The sequence below is a fragment of the Microtus ochrogaster genome, unplaced genomic scaffold (genome assembly GCF_000317375.1).
Source record: "Microtus ochrogaster isolate Prairie Vole_2 unplaced genomic scaffold, MicOch1.0 UNK9, whole genome shotgun sequence".
NCBI classification, from domain to species: Eukaryota; Metazoa; Chordata; class Mammalia; order Rodentia; family Cricetidae; genus Microtus; species Microtus ochrogaster.
The window spans coordinates 8,129,457-8,153,733 of NW_004949107.1; the positions used below are offsets into that span (position 1 = coordinate 8,129,457).

The 24,277-nt window shown below is 40.2% G+C and overlaps 1 protein-coding gene across 8 annotated transcripts in view; it reads right to left on the reverse strand.

The window, feature by feature from the left end:
* Nucleotides 1-24,277, reverse strand: part of Ehbp1 (EH domain binding protein 1) — a 282,868-nt gene that overhangs the window by 35,016 nt on the left and 223,575 nt on the right. For 2 of the 8 annotated variants that reach the window (XM_026788926.1, XM_026788923.1), the window contains 6 exons: nucleotides 20,441-20,588; nucleotides 14,217-14,324; nucleotides 10,554-10,672; nucleotides 8,165-8,303; nucleotides 7,903-8,009; nucleotides 5,233-5,356 (listed from right to left, as the gene is read on the reverse strand). In XM_026788926.1, coding sequence (XP_026644727.1) covers nucleotides 5,233-5,356; nucleotides 7,903-8,009; nucleotides 8,165-8,303; nucleotides 10,554-10,672; nucleotides 14,217-14,324; nucleotides 20,441-20,588 — 745 coding nt within the window. The remainder of the gene's footprint in view (nucleotides 1-5,232; nucleotides 5,357-7,902; nucleotides 8,010-8,164; nucleotides 8,304-10,553; nucleotides 10,673-14,216; nucleotides 14,325-20,440; nucleotides 20,589-24,277) is intronic. The other 6 variants (XM_005366466.3, XM_026788925.1, XM_026788928.1 and 3 more) reach the window with 4 other exon arrangements.

Sequence of the window (24,277 nt, forward strand, 5' to 3'; positions counted from 1 at the left end):
AAAATTTTGATCACAGTTATTTATTTAGTTTGTGCGCGGGAATGTGTGTAGCACGGCCATGCGTGGAGGGTCCAGAGGGTCAAGGACAACCTTGGGGTGTTGGTTATCTCCTCTGACCATGTTAACTTCAGGGACTGAACTTGGGTTGTCAGGTTTGCTGGCAGGTGCCTTTGCCCATTGAGCCATCTCCTTAATTGGTCTTTACTTTAAAAATACCTTAGAAAATCGCCTTTCGATGTTCATAATGGGTAACTAGAGAGCGCAACTATTTTCTGAAGGCTGTAACAGTCAAAGCCAGCCTAAAGACTAGCAGGAGATGTATGCTTCTTTTAGTTAGTTTTATTCCTTGCCTGCTCCAAGTGAGGATGCTCTGAGTGTGGCTTTCCTGAATGAACACTGATGGGGGACAGAGAAGCGATGTGAAGAGGAGCGCAGGTCTGGTCCATCCCGAGGGAGTCAAAATGGTCAGCAAAGTGCTTTGCATTTTCATTTTATTTTGCTTGTCCTCCCCTCCCCCCACCTGCTCCCGAGACAAGGTAGCCTGGGCTGGCCTGGAACTTAGGATCTGCCTGCTTCACCTCCTGGATGCTGGGATGCCGGGTGTGGGCCACCACACTCAGCTTAAGCATCTTTTTGCATGAACTAAATGGACACTGATCTGTTTCTTCTGAATTGCCCTGCAAATCATGAATGGCATGGGGAGGATCCATTGAATGTGAACAGACCCTAGAGAAACCAGAGGTGCTTCTGGGAGCGGGACGTCACGGCCATCGCGTAGTTTAGATTCCTGCTCCCCGCTATCTCTCTCGGCTTCGGTTTCCTCCCTGAACAATGTGATTCCCAGTTACTACCAGACACTCTTGCAGAGGGATGCTGACAGACAAGAAATAGTGTTTCACGTACTTCTCAGGGACGAGCATACAAGCATGATGATTACTGCCACCACTGCCAGCTTCGGCAGAGATGGTGTATAGTTCTGGTGACTTCAAGAGACCAGTTAGCAGTAGTAACACATGTATGTCCAATTGCCCCCCTCTTTTGCTGTATTTTGTTTTGAGACTGGGTTTCTCTATGTGGCCCAACCTACAACTTGTGATCTTGCCTTAGGCTCCCAAGTACTGGGATTACAGTTAGGAGCCACCACACAGTGCCCATTTCTTTCCTTGAAACAGTTTAATATGACATGTGGACCCTCAAAAGATGAGACAGAGAAACTCAGAAGGCCACAGAGAAGAGTATTTTTTAAATTCATTTTTTCCCTCTGAGTATTCAAATGGCCATTGGGTGTTTTCAGCCAACGCTCTAGGAAAAGCCATGGAATCGGTTCCATTTGGCCCGGGATTGAAGGCGGCCATCATGATCCAGTTTCTCATAATTTAAGACTATAAAGCTTAAAGGTCCCTCATAGCTTTAATTTTTAACCTCAAAATATTATTACCTAAAAAATTTCCCACATTACTGGGTGAAAACACTATGGTTTCATAGCAAGAAAATATGATGACTGTCAAACGGAAACCAATCAGAGATGACAAGGAATTAGTGCTCACCACAGTAACATAACCTGCAACACCCAGTCCTAAGGATCCCCGCTGTAAATGGCATCCACCAGGGTTACAACTTGCTGGAAGATTCATGGGTGCAGAACTTACACACAGTGCCAGCTTGAATATATTGACTATCTATTTCTAATAAGCTTTGCTGAGAGCAGGAGGAGGTGAGGAGAGAGCAGGAACGAGTGAATCCCGACTATCCCCAGTCCTGGATTAACCGAGCAGCCTGACAGGAACCACTCTACACAGCCTTGTGCTTGCTTTGTCTCTGCCTCTACCGGCCTTCCCAGCTACTGCTTCTCATCTTGCTGCATGACCCACCAAGGCTCTCTCCCTTGTTAGAGCAGCCTGTCAACATGCCAGGAGAAGGTCCAGCAGTCTGGGCCTCCATCCAGTTTCTTCCTTCCCCCATCTTCTCAGAAACAAAGTCCTTAAAGCCCAGGGCTGCTCAGCTTGAGGGATTTGGAAGTAGGGTTCAGGACAACTGTTAATATTATTTAGTTAATAACAGAGCTTCATTTGGAAAATGTATTTTGATTTTTAAATTTCACAGATAGACTGGACATGTATACAGACACTAAAAGACTCTTCAACCACAAAAAAGTTGAAGACCCAGAACATGTCAATAACACAGATGAACTGCAAAGAGCACAGAAGTACTGTTAATTCCAGTTGTATGAAACATATAGAATAAAGTCAATTCTGAAATAAGACAGCAAAGAGTTCTTGGGTTTGGGAAGGAAGGAACGGAGTTATTGTAGCACAGAATTTCTACCTGGGTGACAAAATGTGTACAAGGGGCAGCAACCATGCAGCACTGTGATCACATTAGATACTACGGAACTGCACACTTTCGAATGACTAATTTTAGATCATGTGCATTTTTAGTCAGTAAAATAATGAATATAGCCAGTATATACAGGCATATAGGAAAAAGTAGACAAAGAGATATTTCCCAGTAAAAAAAGATATGGTAGATGCTGAGTATGATGGCATATGCCCATAACCCCAGCACTTGCAAGGCCGAGGCCGGCAGGAAGGTTATGAGTTCTAGGTTAGCATGGGCTATGTAGTAGGACTCCCAGAAGACAAAAAAAAGACAGAGGATGAAAAAATGATGATAGAAAAAGAGATTGGAATCAAGAGCTAGAAAATCTGAAAATCCATGTTCAAGTTGTATCTAATTTTATTTTATTTGATATTGTGTGTGTGCACGCACATACACACACACGTACACACACAGGGCTGCTGTGTCAGCAACAGGACAGCTCTGTGGAGACAGTTCTTTCCAGCTCTCCCTGCAGGCTGTCAGGCTTGTTCAGCAACCACCTTTACCCACTGAGCTACCTCGCTAAAGCCAAGGTCATCTCACACGCATCATTACCCCCATGTGGGCCGGAGCATATTTCTAGGCTGAGATTGAGAAAGTACACTGGCATCTCTAACACAGCAGCAAAGATGTACTGCTCAAACAAATGAAAGCTGGAATGTACTAGAACCCCAAGAGGAAAAAAGACAGTTTGCTGCTTTTGCTTTCTAGCATGCTATGCTGTGTTTCATATACTACCTAGTTTTTATCTTAATACGTTCTTTGTGCTAGAGGAGGCTTATTACAGTCCAAGGTGATTTTTGGAGCTTATCAAGTTGGGTCAGTTTTCATTTGAGTCTACAGCAGAGACCTTGTATGATAAAATTCTGTCTTGTGAATAAGGGATATAATAATCCCTAAAGGAATTCTAGAATCAATCTATAGTCTATAACCTTTGGCTAAAACTAAAGAAGGCCATTTCCAAGTTCCACTGGTGACACACGGGTTGGGAAGGAGGATGTGAGTTTCTTTTGGTTATAACCTCAATAAACTAGTTCCATGTACGAGGGAGAGAAAACAGAACTTCCCACTTTCTTACTACTGGTGCGAGGCTCTTGGTATCACACACTTTATTTGTATATTTATTATGTGTGTGTATTTGTAACACACACTTTATTCAGTACAGTCAGCAAATCATTATCCACTTGTCAACAAAACAGGAAGTCATCAGTCATCTTCAAATCATTCAAAAATATTAGAGATGCTATATTATCACATAGTTATATTTTATAGTAGCATAGCTAATATATTTAGAGTCCTTTAGAAACCAAAGAAAACTATCAATGTAAAACAATATATTGGGCGCTGGTGGCGCACGCCTTTAATCCCAGCACTCGGGAGGCAGAGGCAGGCGGATCTCTGTGAGTTCGAGGCCAGCCTGGTCTACAAGAGCTAGTTCCAGGACAGGAACCAAAAGCTACGGAGAAACCCTGTCTCGAAAAAAAAAAAAACCAATATATTGGGTTATAGATGTGTGCCTACTCTACTTAACTGCACATACAAAAGGCAAGACACAAAGGATCCACACATGACTTGTTAGGTACTGATGAACACGACCTGGTTCCTCTGGTGCAGTGAGAACTCTGGTGCTCTGAATTTTGTTCATGGTTTGTGTTGAGTACCTGCTACATCTGTGCCCTCATCAGCATGAGAGGTGTCAGCAGTTACTTCTCCCAAAGGCTTTCTGTTTTAAATATTAAATAGAAGAACTTCTTCTCCCAAGTCTTCTAAGAAGCCCGAGTTCACTCAGAGAAGTGAGGAATTCTGAGGCCTCAGGAGCACCTTGGGAGTTCCACAGAATAGTGTGAAGATGTTCAGGGTCCCTAGGTGACCAATTTCTAATGTCGTTAAAACACACATTTTTAAATATCCCATATACAAAAGCTTATTTCTGGAGAAGTTTTATTATTGAATACAGTGTAAGAAAGCAGGCAAGAAGGCACAGGAGAGCTTTCCAATGCTAAATCCCTGTTCTTTACAACAATCGAAAAGCTAAACCAGCTAATTGGAATAGACTTTTAACTCTCATTTTTGGTAGGTTTTCATGACATAACTTACCTTTAATTTTTTGTGAAGGGTTTGAACTTCATTCTCAATTGTTATCATTTTGGACGAGGAGCATTTTAAAGGAACACACGTGTGCACATTCACAGAGTTCCTTTCCAATAGCTTATTGTGTTCTTAGATCTATACAATCTCCATTGGCAATCAGTATTAAATGCCACTCCGCCCTCTGCTTAGGAGCTAACTTGCTGCACTCACCCGTCTTTACAAACCTTGCCATAGACTTTAATCCTTTCAAATGCAGCTACAACATAAAGTATTACAGACCTTTAAAAACCTGGTCTCTTGAAAAAAAAAATTGTGGAGCATCAATAACCAGATAGTATTCTCAAATTTCAGTGATCTAGTCCACGGAGCCATCCCCTGTGCACACCACTCTGCCTCACGCAGTACATGGCTTTAGCTGGCCAAATCTTTTTTTCCCCCAATGAATCAGTAGAACAGTAAAGATCTACTTTTTTTTTTAAGCAGTGGCATATCAATGAGGCACAGATGTGTATTCCAACCCTGCATGGATGAGCACACTGTTCAATAGTGCTGGCTCACACGGTATCAGGGCGAGTTATCACTTCCCATGAAGGCACTCTTATCACCAGGGCCCAGAGAGGTGGCTGCAAATCGCAGCCTTTTTATTTTCAAGGCAGTTTTGCTGAACATTCAGGCTTCAAAGATTCACACTTCCAAAACTCTATAAGAGTTTGTGAACGCTCAATTTGCCAAAACTGTTTACAGTGTAATTGGGCACCGTACCTGTGTCCATGAGATAGCGGAGGCGCTTCTCCACCAGCGCGGCACGGGTGTCAATTTGCTTTTGCTCATTCTCTAGTGCTGCCAATTCTCCTACAACATACTGACTGGTGTCTTTGAACCCTTTCTGTTAACGAGAACAAACAGGAAGGGGGAAAAAAATCACTTGTAAGTTGCATTTTTCCTTTCTACAAACACTTAGTAAAGCACTTACCTAGAGAAGCGAACACACACTTAGAATCAACCTTAGTACCCAAACCCCACTCCTTGCCTGTGATTTAGGATCTTTCATATGCAGCAAGTCTAACAAACTGTTGCAAAGACTGAACACTGCGGCTGCTCAGTGTTACGCTTATAAATGTACACCCAGATTTGCCAGATACAAAAAGTTAACAGTGAGTGCGATGGCCGCTTCCTAGAACGAAGCCAGGGATCTAAGCACGGACAAGGCAGGGAATTTCCCCTGTAGTGAGTGTTAGCGGGCATCCTTCATTCAAAAGCCACGTTTATGGAAGCAGGGCTTTACTATGAAGCTAGTCCTTAAATTATCTAGATATCTTCTGTAGAAACAAACAAAAAATTTAAAAGATACTTTTTTTGCTTGTGTGGGAATTATATCATTTAAAATATTAAAAAAAAAATAAAAAGATAAGAAGAATGGTGGCACGTGCCTGTAATTCCAGCACCCAGGAAGAGGAAGGGCAGGTGAGGTGCTTATGTGTTCAAGGCCAGCCTCACCAGGGCTATATTATGGGGCTGTCTCAGAATTTAGAAACCAAGGGAAACAATGTTTGCAGTATTTCCCTATTTTCTTCCAGACAGATCCTGTACACCTCTGAGTTGAAATGCTACTAATCTTTAGGCTATACATTGCTACTTAGAATCTAATTCAACTAGTTCACTGGTTAATTTGCACTTTCACCCACAATTTAAGAGTGATCTTATAAGTTTTACTTGAATTCCAGTATAACTCTAAGTTTTAATTTTTGTATATGTATGTATGGTACTGTCACAGTAAATAAATAAAAAGCTCTCCTTGAAACTCTTGTGCCCTTTGACATTTCTAGGTAGTGACCGATGGCTTGGTGGTCATCAATATGCAAAGCATTATTCATTCAGAGACAGAAGCGGCAGTCTCCTATCAAATGCTTTCCCAGCCCCAAAAGTACACTGACCGCTAAGCAAGCTGTGAGAGACTGTATTTAAGGCCCTCCTTAAACAATGAGACTTATGATTATTATACAATCTCATGGTCAATAAACACGGTCAATTCTACTTATAATGTTCACACTTTCTGAACTACTTAAAAACTGCATTCAGTTTATGGCTGACTTTCAATTGTTAAATTGATAATGAGAGCTGATAATTTAAAGTTAAAATGTTTCAGAAAATCATAAATCTGATAATCTTGTAGTCACTGAATACAATGCCACTATATTGTTTAAAGATTCATACAAAATGGATAGTCTTCAATTTCAATGTGTGCTTCTGGTAGGTATAAAACTAGAAATAACCCGGTGGATGCTTCTCACCTACTAGACAGCACAGCATTTTCTAAAAATACTTTTTCTGTCTCCAGTCCTATCCAAAGGGATTACAAACATCGCAGTTTACAGACAATACAAACATAAAAGCAGAAGTTGTAGCAAACACTAAACTTCACTGCATAGTACAAATTTCATAATCAGATCTGTGAGTCCTGCAGTACTGTGGGCCAATCATCATCGGACTTCTTCAGTTTGAGCACACACCGCACGGGCAAATAGTCTACAGCTCCCTAAGCTATGCCAAATGTTTTCTCAAGATTCTCCAGTGGTCTTTTTTTGTACTTAAGACTTTTCTGGGTCTCCTAAAGGTGAAAAACATAAAACAGAGCACCTTTACAGCCCCCAAATGCTGCTGCTAACTTCAAGTTGCACTTATATGATTTTAAAATCTCCCAAAACATAATTTTTAACAAGAAAACATTCAAACATTTGTAGATGACGCAAAAGTAACACTACTAAAGAGAGCTGTGCTGCTTTCTAGACAAAAATTCAAGTTAAAACTTGTTCTCCTTGCTTCTGTCCCGCAGCTGTCCATCAAAAGCAGCTTTCTCCCTGCGGTCTATCAAATATTTCCCTCACAAATCAATTTTACACATGATCAGCCCATACCCCTACTGAGCTGAACCTCCCCGTTAATTAAGTGAAGAAATTACCATATATATTATATTAATGCAAACATCATTCAGCTAGTAATTCACGGCTGATCTGGATAATGGAAAGGTTGAACACCCATTAACCCAAGCCAACAAAATGGGTTGGCTGAGAAATTCTAGCGGGTCTCATGTGACTTCTCCCTCTGACTGCAGCCCTGCGGTATCTGCTATTGTAATAATTAAAATCCTCCCGGTAGATCAATACTGGAATCTCTTTATGGGAAGTGCCCTGATGGAAATGTCTCAAGGAAGCTGGGGCTGTGGAACTCAGAAAAATTCATTTTTTTTTTATCTGACAATTATCACCACACTGCAGACTAATTCAGCAGCGTACCCTTCTCACACTGCTTTGAATGCACTGGAGATTGACATCTTAAAAAACCTAACATCTCATTTTAACAAATAAAGGCACTATTTCCACATACAGTTTGGAATTATCAGCAATCATGAAACCACACAAAAAATTAATATACATTAAGTACTTCATCTTCTGATGGCTTCCTCTGAGTTTCAGTTATCGCTGCCTTCTCCTCATTTCCTCTCTTTGTATCTTCCTGTATTGATCTCTGTCTTTTCATCTCTTAAAAAAAGGGGAGAGGCATGTAAAATTATTATAAAGCTTGATATTTATATATTGAAACGTGGCTTTACATTATCAGCATTTCTGTATTTCACACATATACACCTACAGTCAAGCACCGCTACATCATGAGACAGTTCTGAAAGCGTTCCTACCTGGTCTATTCTCAACATACTGACTGAAAGACTGGAGTTGAGTTTTCCTGACTGTAGAATCCTTGCTGAACACAACAGGATTTCTCAAACGTTCTGTTGCTTTTTGTAATCGCTCAGTCCGAACATCTTCCACGCCATTCTAAAAGCAAAAGGATAAACAGCACGATAGTTCAGAATAAGGAATTACAAGCCAGGGAGGTGATTTTCACCAGTTTAAGGTAACGCTGACGTTTCTACGCTATCTGGCAGCATTGTAAAACACTATAAATAGCTCAACAGCAGGCTCTATGGCCAGTCAGCAAAAACTCTGGGACACATGGTCTAAACCCTTGATGACTTTGATGTGTCAGACACCACAAGCCCTTGTGTCTTCCACCGCTGATAAGCATTGCTAGAAGCTACACTACCTCCTCTGCCCCACGACTCTGCCCCGTCTGTCTGTAGTCCTAGGACTTGTATGACAAGCAGAAATAGTTTCCAGTTTTATGCCCATTCAGATGAACTATTAACGCTGGGCGAGGCTAAAAGGTGGGATTATAACACTACCCTACGGAACGGAATTTCATCAGCTATACCTTTCCGAAGCCTGATTTGTAAGTAAGCCCTTTACAGCCAAGGAAACTACCATTATCTTCTCTGGAGCTTCCTATGTTAATACTGGTAACAAATTCAAATGGTTCTATCAACAAGAAATATCCCAGAAGACTGAACCCCTGCAATGTGTGGAAGCTGCAGATACCGAGGTGCTGTGTACCAAACAAATATTTCATTTTATACCTAATCTTTTATTATTTTTATTAAGTGTTTTGAAAGTAAATAGGGAAAGGCTAAGATGCATGACTAATAGCTGAGCCTGCTGAATGCTGAAACTGGTTATCAAAAGCTACCAAGACTTTGCCCTTCCTCTGCATTGAGACAATCAGTAATGAGGGAGCCCTCCAATGGCCTATTCTCTAGCCTCAAGGAGGCCTGGGATACAGAAGCCTCCAGGGAAGGTAACAGTTTATCCTTTTCCACAAACACAGAATGCCTCATTTATAAATGTGTAAACTGCATTTTATTAAAAAAAATAAAAACCCAAATCAATGCTGAAAGCTGCAAGGGAGCAGATGGACGCTGTGTGTTCTTTCTAAACACCATTTTCAAATCCCCAACTAAAAAGACTCATACAAACGCAATCTGTTTAAAGTCTATGTTTTGTTGGGATAACTTTAGAAATTACTACAAAAGAGCTTTTTGGTAAACAAAATCAGTTTCATATATGTAGATGACTAACTTATGAAAATGAAACAACTGTTTAATTTTTCAAAAAGTTGTCTGCTGTATTTATCATTATGATCAATCTTATAATATCTTAACTAGATAATTAAGATACAAATATTTTTGGCTTTAATTTCTTAAAGTATGATTTTTTTAACTGTCATTCTAATGATTATCCAATAGTCTAAAACTCAAGTCTTTACTAAGATAAACAAACATGGTTAATATTTTTAGGGCTGGCAACATGCTAAAATATCAGTATGATTAGCCAGCAAATCCCATCTTAAGAAACCTTTTTAAGACTAGGAACTTCTGCCACTTTACAAATGTATTCCTCTAAACCCACTAATTCAGTTAGCCTTTTCAATCCATTGTATTATTCTTAGGCAAGCTTCATTCTGCATTAAATCCAGAGCAGAAAGCTAAATTGAACGCAAAAAAAAAAAAAAAAAAAGAAAGAAAGAAAAAGAAAAAAAAAGACACCAGACCCAATCCAGGCTTCCTTTTATTCAGAGATAGAGACGAAAAGTCTTCTGCCTCCTCCTCCACACACTTTCATCACCAATTACAGACAGACATTACAGAGAGCAATGAGAGCCATTGTTTTGGGGCTTCAAAGCAGCTCTGTCAGGGGGAGGAAATCCTCTCAGTCAGCAGGGCAATCCCCACAGTCTGCAGGTGGGTGAAAAGTTACACAGGACTGCTGTCCCCAAAGCTGGAGAAATGCTAATGACAGAATGTGGGGGAAGGAGGTGGGGTGCTTGGGTGGCGACAATAGAGAGAGCCTGTAATAACAATAATGACATACACATAAGGCCACTTTGTCGAAAATGCTACAGCAGATAAGAGTCACAATGGCACAAATTTCATACACACCGCTTTAAATGCTATATTCAATCACGTTACTATGTTCAGGTATCACAGAGTCTTAGAAATAACACCAACTGCTCATTTGCATGGGTGAAAGATTTAGACAGAAAACCATTCTAGAATTCTCTTGGCACTATTCCTCTTAGCAAAATCAGAGTTCAAGAACAGTTTCGTATGCCCTGGAACTGCTTGAGGCAGATGAAACAGCAGCTCTCTAGAGTGAAGCAGCTAAGGCAGCTGCTAAGTTAGCAAGACTTACCTTTTGCTCTGATATATCAGTGGTAGCTTTCTGGGAAGCACTGGAGAGTGAGTTTGCCACCTGTGGCTGGGCTTCTAAGAGCTTCTTCAGCTTCAAGTCCACCAATTTACTATTTTGTTCTGTTGAACATGCAAATACCATGAGTGACAGATAAGAGGACTGAGATGTACAGGCCATTAATTTTAAGTGACATCATAAGAGTAATATTAAATTTCAAAAGACACTGGGGCTAAGACAACACATCAGACTAGACACATAGAGGATTCTTTTGCTATATTTCACCTTCAGGGTTAATCCCTTAAAAATATGTCAACATGCTTAAAGATAATGAAGTTATTCTATAGGTATTATTTATTACGATTACCTGAAAAACAGAAATACATCATACACATAGATATAACTATATACATAGTACACAATAAAACAAAAAACTAGATAATAAAGAGATACTTTCTTTGTTTACTTTTTTTGAGGTTGGAATTTCTCTGTATTCCTGGCTAGCTTGGAACTCACTATGTAGAAAAGGCTGGGTCTGAATTTGGAGTGATCCTCCTGCCTCTGCCTCCCAAGTGCTGGGATTACAGGTGCCTGCCACTAACAAACCCTGACACTTATATTTAAATAATATTACTCTACCATTTTAATTACTTTAGTATGTTAAATTTACACATGCAATAGCATCTTGAAACATGGTATTAATATGATCTTGGTAACATACACAGTATCAGAATCCATGTGTACATATATACCCAGCATCAAAATAGCATATGTTTGCAAATACTTTCTACTCAAATAGCAGAAATATAATAAAGATGATCATGATTTTAGAATGTGTTAAAAATAGATAGGAATGTAAGGCAACCAAACTATGGCTATAACTTTTCAAAGAAACAGTTTCAAATTATTTTTACCAAGTACATTAACCTCTAATAATAAAGTGGTTCAAAAATGAGTTGAAACAAATATTTCTACTTAAAAATCACACACAAAGTGATTTTTTAAAAATAAAATGGCTGTAAAAGGCATGCCAACTTTTGGAGAATGGTATTTTTCACAAAGATTAATAACTTTTCTAATTATAATATTCTTATTAAATGTCATTATCATTGCTTTCATGCAAATTTTTCAGTTTATACTGCCAGGCTTCTTTTTTAAACAATATCTGATGAACTATGGTCAAACCAAGATAAAGATTGAACAATTTATTATTAAAACATTATGACTTTTATACACATATTAAAAAAGGAATTTTGGAGAAAATAAAGCAGGACAAAAATTATATTATTTTCTGTGTGCTTCCAGATTCCAGCTTGAATTCCTATTTTTTATTATCATAACAATAGCTATGGACTGCAAAGCCTCAACTTATAGCACGCTGAAGAGCCGTGTCAGCTGTGGAAAAAGATGGGTTATGTTATAATCCTAGCAGCTGGAAGGCTGAAGCAGGCAGATTACCAGAGCCACCAGGTAGACTAGGCTAACACTGGGAGTTCCCGGCCAGCCTGAGCTACAGTGAGAGTCTGGCTCAAATAGAACAAAACAAAGATCTCTAGAAACTCCAAACAGGAGATGGAGGCATGCTTTTCTTTAGGTGAATTTTCGTAGATTTTCTTTTTATTAGTTACTTCTTTGTGTGTGTTGTGTACGCGTGCAATGTGTGTGTGTGTATGTGTGCACATGTGTGGACTTGCTTGTGTGCTAGACACCGACACTGGATGTCTTCCTTAGTAGCATCCGATATTGTCGAGACTGGGTCTTCTCACTCCATGAACCCGGCACTCAAGCCCTGGGCTAGTCTGGCTGGCCAGCAAGCTCCAGGGACCTGCCTGCAGCTCCCTGTCTGTGCTGGACTTCCAGAAAGGGGCTTCCACATCTGGCTTTTGGAGATCAGAACTTAAGAGGCTCATGATTGTATCAAAGCACTTTTTTGAACAAACTATCTCCCCATCTCAGAGAGATATTTTTTCCCAAGTGTAAGAGTCAAGCTTGCCATGATTAAAATTAGCCAGACTTTAAAACTATCCCACAAAAGTTATGGTAGCTAGTTTCTCCACATTACCTAAGAAATGGCTACTTTCCCCTAACTTTCCAATTTACTTTAAAAGGAGATACACATTGTTGATTTTACTAATTTTATAATTATATAATTAGAAGTCAATCTTCAAGTCCTCAACAGTAAAAAGTTATTGAGACTTCTCTTCCCTCCCTCTGCTTTCTCTCCTCCCCTGCTCAGTTTCTAAGAAAGAATTCTGCAATTGTAAAGGAAGGACAGGTAGGCAACAATAAGAATATTTTCTTGGGGAAAACTAAAGACAAATTCTACATTTTTAAGAAAGAAGCTGGAGAGATGGCTCAGTGGTTAAAAGCACTGGCTGCTCTTATAGAAAACCCAGGTTCGATTCCAAGCACCCACATGGAGGCACATAATTGGATGTAATCCCAGTTCCAGGGGATCTGATGCCTCCTCTGGGCTTCCAAAGCACTACCATAGAACATGGTACACAGACATACCTGTGAGAAAAGTACCCATACACATAAAACAAACAAAAATAAAAAAGAACTAAAAGGGTAGTTTAATATTGAGCTAAACATTAAAAATGGTTTCCTTAAATATCAGAATTTTCTTGAACTATACTGGTCTCTGGCTGCTATACAGTAAGAGTGTATCTTAACACTGAGTCACAAGGGAGGTACTGACAAAAGCCCTGAGTTTTCTCAGGCACTCCTTCCCTGCACGGCTGTTTCCTGGAGAAGTCAAAGAGCGGTCAGCCTGCAAGGACATGCCAAAGGTTCCGAAGAGGGCTGCTGTCATCCCATTGACCGTGCAGGACAGGGCACTTATCTTCATGTTTAGAGAGAATGCCAGAGTCTTTACTGCTGTAACTTGAGAAACATGGCTGGAGCCACTTGGGTATATACAACTCTGGATTGCTATCTGTTGCTATTCTGAAGGCAAGGCCTACAGAATACACACTGAAGGAAGCCTCTTTATAGTTCACAGCAGAGAAAAGCGCAACTGCTGTGTGGCTCATGGAAGACGCGACATTAATCTAACTGTAGTCTATACAAGGAGTTTTCAAAGTGCCTACTGTAATCAATTGTTCAGCCAATGTAAAACAGTGATAATATTTAGAGTAAGCAAGAAATTTGCAAAGTAATGCAATTAAGACTATCTATTTTGAGAGAAAAATCTCACATTAAAGCCCAGGTTGGCCTCAGACTTGCTATGTAGTCCAGGCTGGCCTGGAACGCACTCACTATCCTCCTACCTTAGCCTTCTGTACCAACATACCCTGTGCTGCCGTTACTAATTCTGAGTAGAGTCTTTAGATTTGAACTATCCCACAGCTATTCCGCATGTGGTATATGTCAGCAATCACAGTCCTGAAGCAGTGAGGAGCCACTTACCGAATGCCTATCAACTCAAACTTAGAGCCTATGTCACAATTTACTATACCGATGTTAAGCTATCCGAACATTCAACTAAATTCAACCAAAACCAAAATAACATAAAAATTAATGGAAGGTGGATTGGACTAAATAATGAGTGAGGGCATACGATGTAAAGAGACTACAAAATAAATTATTATCGATGAGATATAAAAATATAATCATAAATTTTGCCATGCAATAGGACACAAAACATTTATAATTTGAAATTACCGGGAGTATCAAGGTCATTTTCTATATTAGTAAGTTCATCTCCACCTCCTACCACAAAGCCTTCAGGAATGTCCTCGTTAGTATCTATCTCAATATTATCATTTTCATCTGTAAGAACATGTAGCAATAATGTTAGTATATCATTTATATCTTATACCCTTTGTCCTCAACCCTAAAGGAGAAAAACTAATATTTCACTGACAGCTTCTCAAACTGAAGAATGACAAAGATAAGCAAATTAAGAACTCAGTTCAAGTCACTTTTCCACTGTTGGTTTAACAGCTATCTTTTACATTCCTATGTCAAAGCTGAATTATCACATTAAAGCAAATGTAGAAGTTTTGACAATTTGCCACCCACTGTCTCTGAATCACTGAACTCATTAAGTCATTGTTTTATTGTATAACCTACTTAATAATCTCTAATACAATAACATATGGAAATAAAGTTGACTTAGTGAAAAAACATCCAAAACTCTGTTTCATTTTTATCATTTATTATACATACACATTATATGTAGAATGCATTATATGTAATACATATAATACATAAACACATCCTTGTTTGATTTTTGGCTTTCAAAGTAGCCACCAGGAGTTCTAATACAGTTAACATTTAACAGACTTCCCATACACTGTGTAAGCCAGTTATAAGAAGAAAACAACAAAGAAAAAAGATGGGGAAGAGCCTCCTCCTGGCAGGTGGGGAATGGTGGATACAGAAATTGCTGCTGGAGCAGAAGCTAAAGCATTACGTGTGTATTCCCTAAGCACGGTCAGCTGAGAGCTCTTTTCTGATCAACACAGCTATTTCACCCGTTTCCTGAAGGTGAACACCTTCACTTCACGGTCCTTAAAACTTCTCCAAATAATTCTGTAGCTTAGCAAATGAATTAGCAAATACTTCCAAGTGCTAAAAAGGTAGTCAAACACTTTTCTGCAGTGATCTGTGCCAGAGACATTAACTATTAATGATTTCAGGAGAGCTAGTTACACTTGGCTGCTGTCAATCAGTCACCATTGATTACTAACCACAATTAATCTAGAGCCAAAGTACAAAATTCAGTATTCATTCTTTCACTCCAAAAAAACAAAACAAACCAAAAACAAACAAACTAACAAACAAAAAACTCCCACTACATTTAGTGGTTCTTATGGGGGGGAGAGGGTCACGTATCAGATATCCTGCATATTAGATATTTACATTACAATTCATAACAGTAGCAAAATTACAGTTATGAAGTAGCAATGAAAACAGTTTAATGCCGAGGCCACCACAACATGAGGAACTGTATTAAAGGGTCGCAGCATTAGCAGGGATGAGGTCTACAGGGTTCTGTTAGATAACTTGCAAAACACTGTGCTAGATGCTGGGAGAGACGTTTTTAAAGACATCTCTTCAGCTGGGCGGTGGTGGCGCACGCCTTTAATCCCAGCACTCGGGAGGCAGAGGCAGGCGGATCTCTGTGAGTTCGAGACCAGCCTGGTCTACAAGAGCTAGTTCCAGGACAGGCTCCAACACCACAGAGAAACCCTGTCTCGAAAAACCAAAAAAATAAATAAATAAATAAATAAAGACATCTATTCTACTAAAACACATTAAAGTGACTATAATACCAGGTAGGACCAGAGTTATGGGATAAAAAAGAAGGTACAGAGCAATACCAAAGACACAAAGATTACTCTGACAGTGACATCAGGATTTCTTTCTTGGAAGTAGGAACACCTAAGTTAGGTCGACTGAGGGGAAGGCATTACAGGCAGGAAGGAGGAAAGCTAGGGTCTGCTCTGTCCAGTTTGCTGAGGCATACTTGAAGGGAAATAACAGAAGGTAAGGCTTGAAGGGCAGGACTGGAGTGAACCCAGAGCCCAGAGGGGCGGAATGGCCGTCTAAATGTGGGTGGAGATGAAGAGAGGGTGGTGTTTCACAAGAGTACGTAGTTTTCAGTGGAAATATCTGATTGTAACTGTGAGTTGTGTGCAGTTCTCAGGCAGCAATAACAGCATTTTAGGCTTCAATACGACTCCTACACTACTGCTCTTGATTACACTTTCATATCTTTACGTGAAAAAAATGTAAGCACCGGAGGGCCTATGGGTCAGAGGGCGCTGGGCAGGCAAGGGCATCATCCGTGCCAGACTGCTGACCCAGCTGTTGCACTAGAGAACAGAAAAGCTGGAGGTGAGCAATCTGGGTTGGAAACTGTTATCACCTGAAGACAGAAAGCCTAACTTAAAAGAACTGTAACAAGGTTTGAAACTGACTGGAATCTGAGCTATGGGGAAGGGGTAAGAGGCGAGGCATGCACTTCAATCAATCTTAAACAATGGTTTTGCTTTGGAAAGTGGTGAAGAGCACAAAGTCCTGTGTCATGTTAAATGGGAGCCATTTATATTCTTTGCAGAAAAAATGAATCCTCCACTTATATTACCACTCATCAATAATATCTAGATGGATTAACTCAGTATTGCTAGACTTACATAAAATGACTACCATTTGGGAAGACTGAACTAAAAACCGATTTTCTATCAGCTCACCCTATGAATGAAGTTTTACTTGCTAGTCACTAACCAGTTTTGAAATGCATGTTAAATTCATCTCAACACATCTCAGAAACCTGTGAGAATACTTTAAATGAATTGGAGCAGAACTCAGGTACATGTTGATGTGTGTGTGTGCACATGCATATGTGTACTGAAACATACTACATCCACATCTATGCATCTACACACATCAATCACTACAGTCTTCATGGCTAACCATGGAAAAGCTAGTGAGTACAACCAAAACGAGAGATCCAGTACATAACTATGACAGAGAGACCAGTGTGGTCTGTGCTCTGTGTTCCATGTGCAGGACAGGAGATACCAGCTATGCAATAGGATGTTGACATTGCATAACCTGGCAGTGTGCACCACTACAGCACAGCAACTGAGCCAATCCTACGCTCTTTTTATAGGTGAGTGGAACCCAGGATATCTGGTGATAAAAGGATGATCTACAATGCCAAGAAAAGAATCCAAGGTTAGCATTAAAAAATACATTCAGAAAGAAGTTTCTCACCTTTTTAAAAAATATTCTCAAACAAGGTCTCCATAAAATTCAGAACTTTCTTTTTTTTTTCCAGGGTGAGGCTGAATGTTTATTCAGGGGGTTATGGAGGAGGAAGGGTGAAGGGGGGGGCAGAAAGAGAGAGAGAGAGAGGGAGAGAGGGAGAGAGAGAGAAGAGAAGAGAAGAGAAGAGAAGAGAAGAGAAGAGAAGAGAAGAGAAGAGAAGAGAAGAGAAGAGACAGAGAAGGAAAATTCAGAACTTTCTATCAGAAATGCCCTGGGCATGGTGGCACACACCTTTAATCCCAGCACTCGGGAGGCAGAGGCAGGCGGATCTCTGAGTTCAGGCAGCCTACAGAGTGAGTTCTAGCACAGTCAAAAATGCACAGAGAAACACTGTCTCAGAAAAAAAAGGATAGGAAATACAATATAAATATTATAGATAGTCCTAGTAGAAGATGAAAATAATCATTGAAATCTTTAAGATTTTATTTTGGCCCAATGCACTTAGTGATTCACACTATCCCAAGTTATAACAGGAACTGGATTCCTATGAATCCATGTGAACTTTGGACACGCTATATGAGGGCCAGCAAACTACCAGACAGGGGCAGAATTCATCCCACTGCTTTTGAGGGGCTATGCCCATTCATTCAAATATAATTCAAGGCTGCTTTCAGACTACACAGGCCGAGTCGAGCAGCTGTGGCAGAGATACGGTGGTCTGCAAGTGTAAATTATTTACTCTGGCCCACATTAAGATGCTTGCTGAATTCTGGCTTAGATAAGTGGCTAGAGTTGCCAGAAAGGCAAGTGCATATGTATGCGCGCGTGTGTGTATGTATGCATGTTTGAATTTCAGGAAGACCTTCACTCTACCTTTCCTAAAGGTCTTTCTCCTGCTCACAGCTTTGATTACTACAGCTTAGACAGGAGATCCGTGCAGGGTGCTGAGGTTGGGGAAGACAGTGTCACACCTGCTCCTCTATGGATATAGACCAAGACTCACCCGAGGACAGAGAATAGGCCTGTTCTACTTTCAACCTTTTTGTTTTTCATCAGCACTTGAATGGTTTCTGTAGTAATAATCACAAACCGCCAAGTTATAGGGTCAAGGCATCCATCGATGAGTAGTTAAAGTAAATGCTCATGTAGAGAGTCGTAAATCAAGAGCAGAAATGGGATCAGCATGTTAAGTGAAAGAAGCCAGGCAGGCACTGGCAAGCAGGATTTCCCATCCATGACATTTTCATACAGAATGGAGACTAGCAGATGGACTCACTGGGGAAGACAGGCTAAGGAGATGATTGGGTGTAAGGGAAAATTCCACTGTGCCACCAAACAGCCCCAACCTTAGCTCCTGCTCTTTTATTTACTTTGACTGTCAAATGATGTCACATCCAGGTCTTTGCTTTCCCCCACTGTAAGAAGAGCTCCAGTCATGAGCTGCAACTCTGAAAAGGTTTCTTGGTCTAGTCTAGCTTTGATATACACTTGCAACTTGGTTGCATTTTTCTCTTTAATATTTCACCTGAGGAGAGGGTCTACAGCCTTCAACAAATTATTTATTCTGTATGTATGTGCCTGTGTGTGTTAGTAACAATGACTGAACAATGATCTGTGGTAGGCAAATACTCTACCACTGAACTACATCTGAACCTCAACTTGACTTGTATCACAGAGGTATCTATCACCTAATGCATAGCCAGCCAATATACTTTATGCCATTAACTGTATTAACTACAACTTTATTCCCTAGTCTCCATGACACTGTCATCTTATAACTGTAATTTAATATAAGGAATCAATTAAAACTCAAGGCAGCAAGTTTTAGTTTACTTTGAATAAACTCACCATTGAACTGGAGGGAGCTTTCTTTTGTTTCAGCTCTATTTGGTTTTATTCAAGTCCTTATTTGCCTAATCTTCAGGGTAATAATAGTATTCTAAGATGGACTAAGGACAAGTACCTAATATGTTCTATTTGAAAGATAGGTTATGACTCTAAAATAAAAAGCTCACAGGCTTCTTGAATATACTTCCAGCAATCGTGCAGTTTCAAATCGAGGATGGCCAAACTGAGTACTGGGAGGCAAAATTAAAATTCTTTTTATTTATCTGTTCCATGTCTCAATATTAAGCTTAGCTGAAAATACTGAAGATATTCTTCTCAGAGTAAGGACAGCAGAAATGACCTAAAGGAAACTGCTATGGAACACTGCAACAATTTTACACATTGGGCTATATGAGTCTCATGTGGCCGAGGCCTGATACTCTTAGTTTTTCCTTCCACTGCTGGGGTATATATATACCCCAGTATATACCACTGCACCTGGCTAAAACTATGTCAAAATGTCTTGCATTCATTTTGTGTGCAGGGAGGAGGATGACTATAACAGAGCTCACAAGTGGAGGTCATAGGACAAAGGATAGAGATTGATTCTTTCCTTAGGCCACGGACATGGCAAGGATTGAGTGTAGGACGGAAGGCACGGTGCAAAGTGCTTTTACCAGCTGAGCATCTCATGAGCACAAAATATCATGAGGTCTCATTCGAAGGGAAAGTCCTAGAGCTGGTAGTGATGTTTAGTGGCAAAATGCACAGTTACCATGCAGTAGACCCTGGGCTCAATCTCCAGCATAACCCAAGCAAAGTTTCCCGTGGGAAAGCTCAGCCCTGGCAAGTCCCACAGTCTAGACGTGAAGGGTGCGACTGCACTTCACCTACTCGTCCAACGGTGAGACACCAAAGGACATCACAAACCACATTCTGTACACGGTTTCTGCTAAGAAAGTGTCATCTCCTCCTCCCCTCTTCCCCTTTCCTATTCATTCTCCTTTTGGATTTTGAGGCAGGGTCTTACTATACAGCCAAGACCAGCCTCAAGCTTGAAACCACCTCAGCATCCTAAGTGCCAGGATTACAGGCTTGTGTCCCCATATCCAAGCTAAAGAATGACGCTTGTATTAAAAATTAGGGCAAAAAGTTGACTTGGAAATACTAACAGTTCTCTTCTGATTTACTGCTCTTTCTTTAGCTTAAAAAAAGTAACAATGGGCTAGAAAGTTTACGGTTTTGATGTAACATTTTGAAGTAAGAATAAGAAGTGCTAAAAGGTCCACTGAAGATTTTTGGGTTCTCTGTAGAATATTCTACAAAATTCTTTAGCTCACCTCCAGATGCCTTTGACCTTTCTTTCAACTTTTCTGCAGCCATTTCACCATAGCTGGGAAGTTCTGACATCTTCACTCCGCATCGAGCTTCTGCTATTAGCTGACGAGCCCTCTCTCTCAGCTGCCGACGTCTCTCTTCATCTTGCTGCTAAGATATATTGAACAGTTGCCAGCTCAGTAATTGACAGAAATGCAATTTCATTTTCAATCTGATCATCGTGATAGGAGCCGGTTACAGCATGGTGCTTGGCCCACATTATAAACAGCATGCTCTGCATCAGCGGGATGTCACACCGTTCTTAAAAGACACCTTAGCGCCAGCTCTTTAAAACATTTACAAATCACTGTATTAAAACGGCCATTACAAATTTAAATTAAAGAATGTTTGGCAATACATGTTATTAAAGAAAAGGTAGAAATTATTAATAAAAGAACAGACTTAGAGAAGGAAGTCACAATAATCAGAATAGACTTTTAATTAATTGTGCTTTTCAAATAATATTTAACTTGTTATTTTCTAATAAGGGTACTGAGCACTATCTATAAGACGCCTTGATACTGTAAAATACGGCTACATGATATTGATCAAATAGAGGAGTGGTGGTTCTTCCATGTAGTAAGAGTGAAGACAGTAGATCAGTTAGCAGTTCCAACTTAAAAACTGCCAACAACCACATAATGGTGATGTGAAATTCTTTTTTGCTACATCTCCTCCTACATGAACAATAAGAAAAAACTAACAATAAAGCCTAATAAAGTTTTTGAATTTAAAATTACTAAAGCTTACAACAAATATGTAGGACAGTTGCTGAGTACTTAAAAGGGGTTATTAAGAACTGTCAGCAGGGACTCAAGAGATGGATCAGCAGTTAAGAGAAAACCCTATGCTACTAGGGAACTGAGAGTGGATTCCAGCACCCATGTAACAAGTAAGGACAATCTGCAACCCCAGCACCGAGACAAGAGAATTGCTGGGGCTTTCTAGGCCCAGGTTCTAAGGTAGAGATTGATAGAATAAGATACCTGATGCCTTCTCTGGCCTCTGTGTGCACATACAAGACATATACATTCAGTGTTCATGTAAACACACACACACACACACAGAGAAAGAGAGCGAGAGTGCGTGAGAGAGACAGAGAGAGGGAGAATGAGGGAGAGAGAGGTGCCAATACAATGGGAAACTGCTTTGTAAACTTGAAAGTTTATAACTTAAGATGAACCCTACAACAATCTGGCTCTAGCATATTTGGAAGCTCTGTTCTCTAACATTTCCTAACCTCCATAAAACATCTGTCCACATCAAATTGCTTACATAACCCTATATATCACATGCGCCTGTGGTTTGAATACATCATTCCCTTTTCTGGACCATGGTTCTCTCATATTATTTAACTTTACTCATTTGTCAAGATCTAGCTTCGACCTACTAAGCCTGGGCTGACACGGCCGCATTCCCTGCACTGGTGGGTAGAGTGGTGACTGGTATTACCTGTCACCTTCACAGAACCTAGAGCCACCAGGGAGAGGAGGCTCTGGGCATTCCCAGGAGATTATTCTGAGTGCACTAGCTGAAGTTAGAAGAGTCACCTGCTGTGGATGGTACCATTCACTCCCTGGCTAGGACCTGGACTACGGAAGTGAAGAAGGGGGGAGGAACAGCAAGCATTCACCCATTGTTCTCTTCTGCCTCAAGGCTGCCCTGTGACTAGCTACTGTATGCTCCTCCTGTAGCCTGGGTTTTCTCACTGTGATGAACTACATTTTAACTGTGGACTGAGACAAACCCTTTCTCCTTTGAGTCGCTTTAGTCATAGCATTTTCTGAAGCAGGAGGAAGACAAAAGTAAGACACACATGTAGAGATTTTTTAAAGTAATAACTTCATTATAACTTTGAAGCAATAATTTTGGCTGGGGGGCAGACAGAAGGAATCATGGCTCTTGCATCGCACCTGAAGAATGAGTGGAATCTGAACTGACAGAGATTAATGTCTGGTTATGGCAATCACTGCATGTGGGGATAGGAGGTAAGAACAACACAGTTCTAAGATGACAAAGCCTACGAGGGAAAAAACACACTGAAGCAGCAGCTGGATTTTTTATGTTGTTTGTTTTCATTTTTTTAAAGCTTAGGGAAATTAAAGATTAATCTAGCAACAGTATATACTATAGATTAACACAGAAGAACCAGAAAGTCGTGAATTAGTAGACTTATGAACAGCCCAATGGCGTTATAGCGACATTCAGGAAGAGTACGTGCTAAAAGGAACAGAAAAGAGAAATACAAGAAACATATTTGAGACAGAATTGATTTCCGTACCAATTTTCGGTTAGAAATGTGGATCCAGAAGTTTAAAACTATGGACTTATAATAAAAATATAAAACTAAGAGAAATCATAAAGAGCCAGTGTTTCAGGGAAGACAGAGCGGGTTTGAGGAGGACTTTCTGAGTAAAGGTCTTAGCAGTGGGTCTGATGCTCCAGAGACGGGAAGCCATGGCTACAGTGGTGAAGGATGAATACATGGACGCTTGAAGAGAAATAAGGAGGCCGCCGCTAAACCTGGAGAATACCTATAATTATGTAAGGGGGAGTTGTGGGAGAAGAGAACAAGACCACCAATGGATCATGAACATCTAAGGCTGATGTGTGAGTGTCATATATCAATCTGTTGATTTCATTGGTTGAGAAAAGGCTAGATGTAATGGGCCAAGCGGTGTTTAAAAGAATACAGTTTCCGTGTAATTATTTCTGGGCATAAGCTAGCCATGCGGGCGGCTGGGTGCTGGGGACGCAGCCCAGCCGCTCTTATTTCAACATAAGGCCTTCAAGAAAAAAGTACGGCTGGGCGTGGTGGTGTTCACCTTTAAGCCCAGCACTCAGACAGGAAAATTTCTGTGAGTTCAAGGCTAGCCTGGTCTATATAGATCTCCAGGACAGACAGGGCTATACAAAGAGACCCTGTCTTAAAAACAAACAAACAAACAAACAAACAAACAAACAAACACAACCTATTATAGTGAATGTTGAAAATTAGTCAGAAAATTTAAAAGGAGCAACCAAGCTTGGTGGACAAGGCAGAAACCAGACAGGAGGAACTCAAATCTGGGTACTTCTTTAAAAACATTTTATTTTGATTTAGCTAAAAATCAAGAGATCTTGGCATCATTAAATTAGTAAGAGTAGATTAATGGGTGTGTCAGGTAGGCCTAGAGACACATTAAGAAGTTCTAAGTAGGCAAACTGACACACTTCCAACTATCAAAAAGAACACTGGCCACAATGAACTGAATCAATGAAGTCATCTTTGAATGAATGGAAACTATAGTTCAATATGATATAGAACTTACAGTATCATAATTCACAAATACTGTGAGCACAGTAAAAAGACACATGGAGAGACCATATATAAGTAAGACATTAGAGCTCTTTAATCCAGAGGTTGGTCTTACTGTCATTAACACTGGGTCAACTGTATACCATGTGTGTTTAGGTATGATTGTGTATACGTTACTTATAACGTTCTATACCAACTGTTGAAGTGAACCCAACAAGCTTCTCTAACTTTCATTTCATCCATAAACACAGGGGACAGAGAACAGAACAAACAGCACAGCAAGAAAGAAGCCCCTAAACCAACCTCCACAAACAGAATTATACACTAGCTTAGATACATCAAGGGAGAGACTTCATGATTCAGAGAAGGGTGAATCTGATCCCACTGTTCACAGAGAAAAGGCCGGATTGGCAAGGAACATGGGGACCTTTTCACAAGTCTGAGCTCAAGTGCACGTGTCTGTGCGCACACACACACACACACATACACACACACACACACA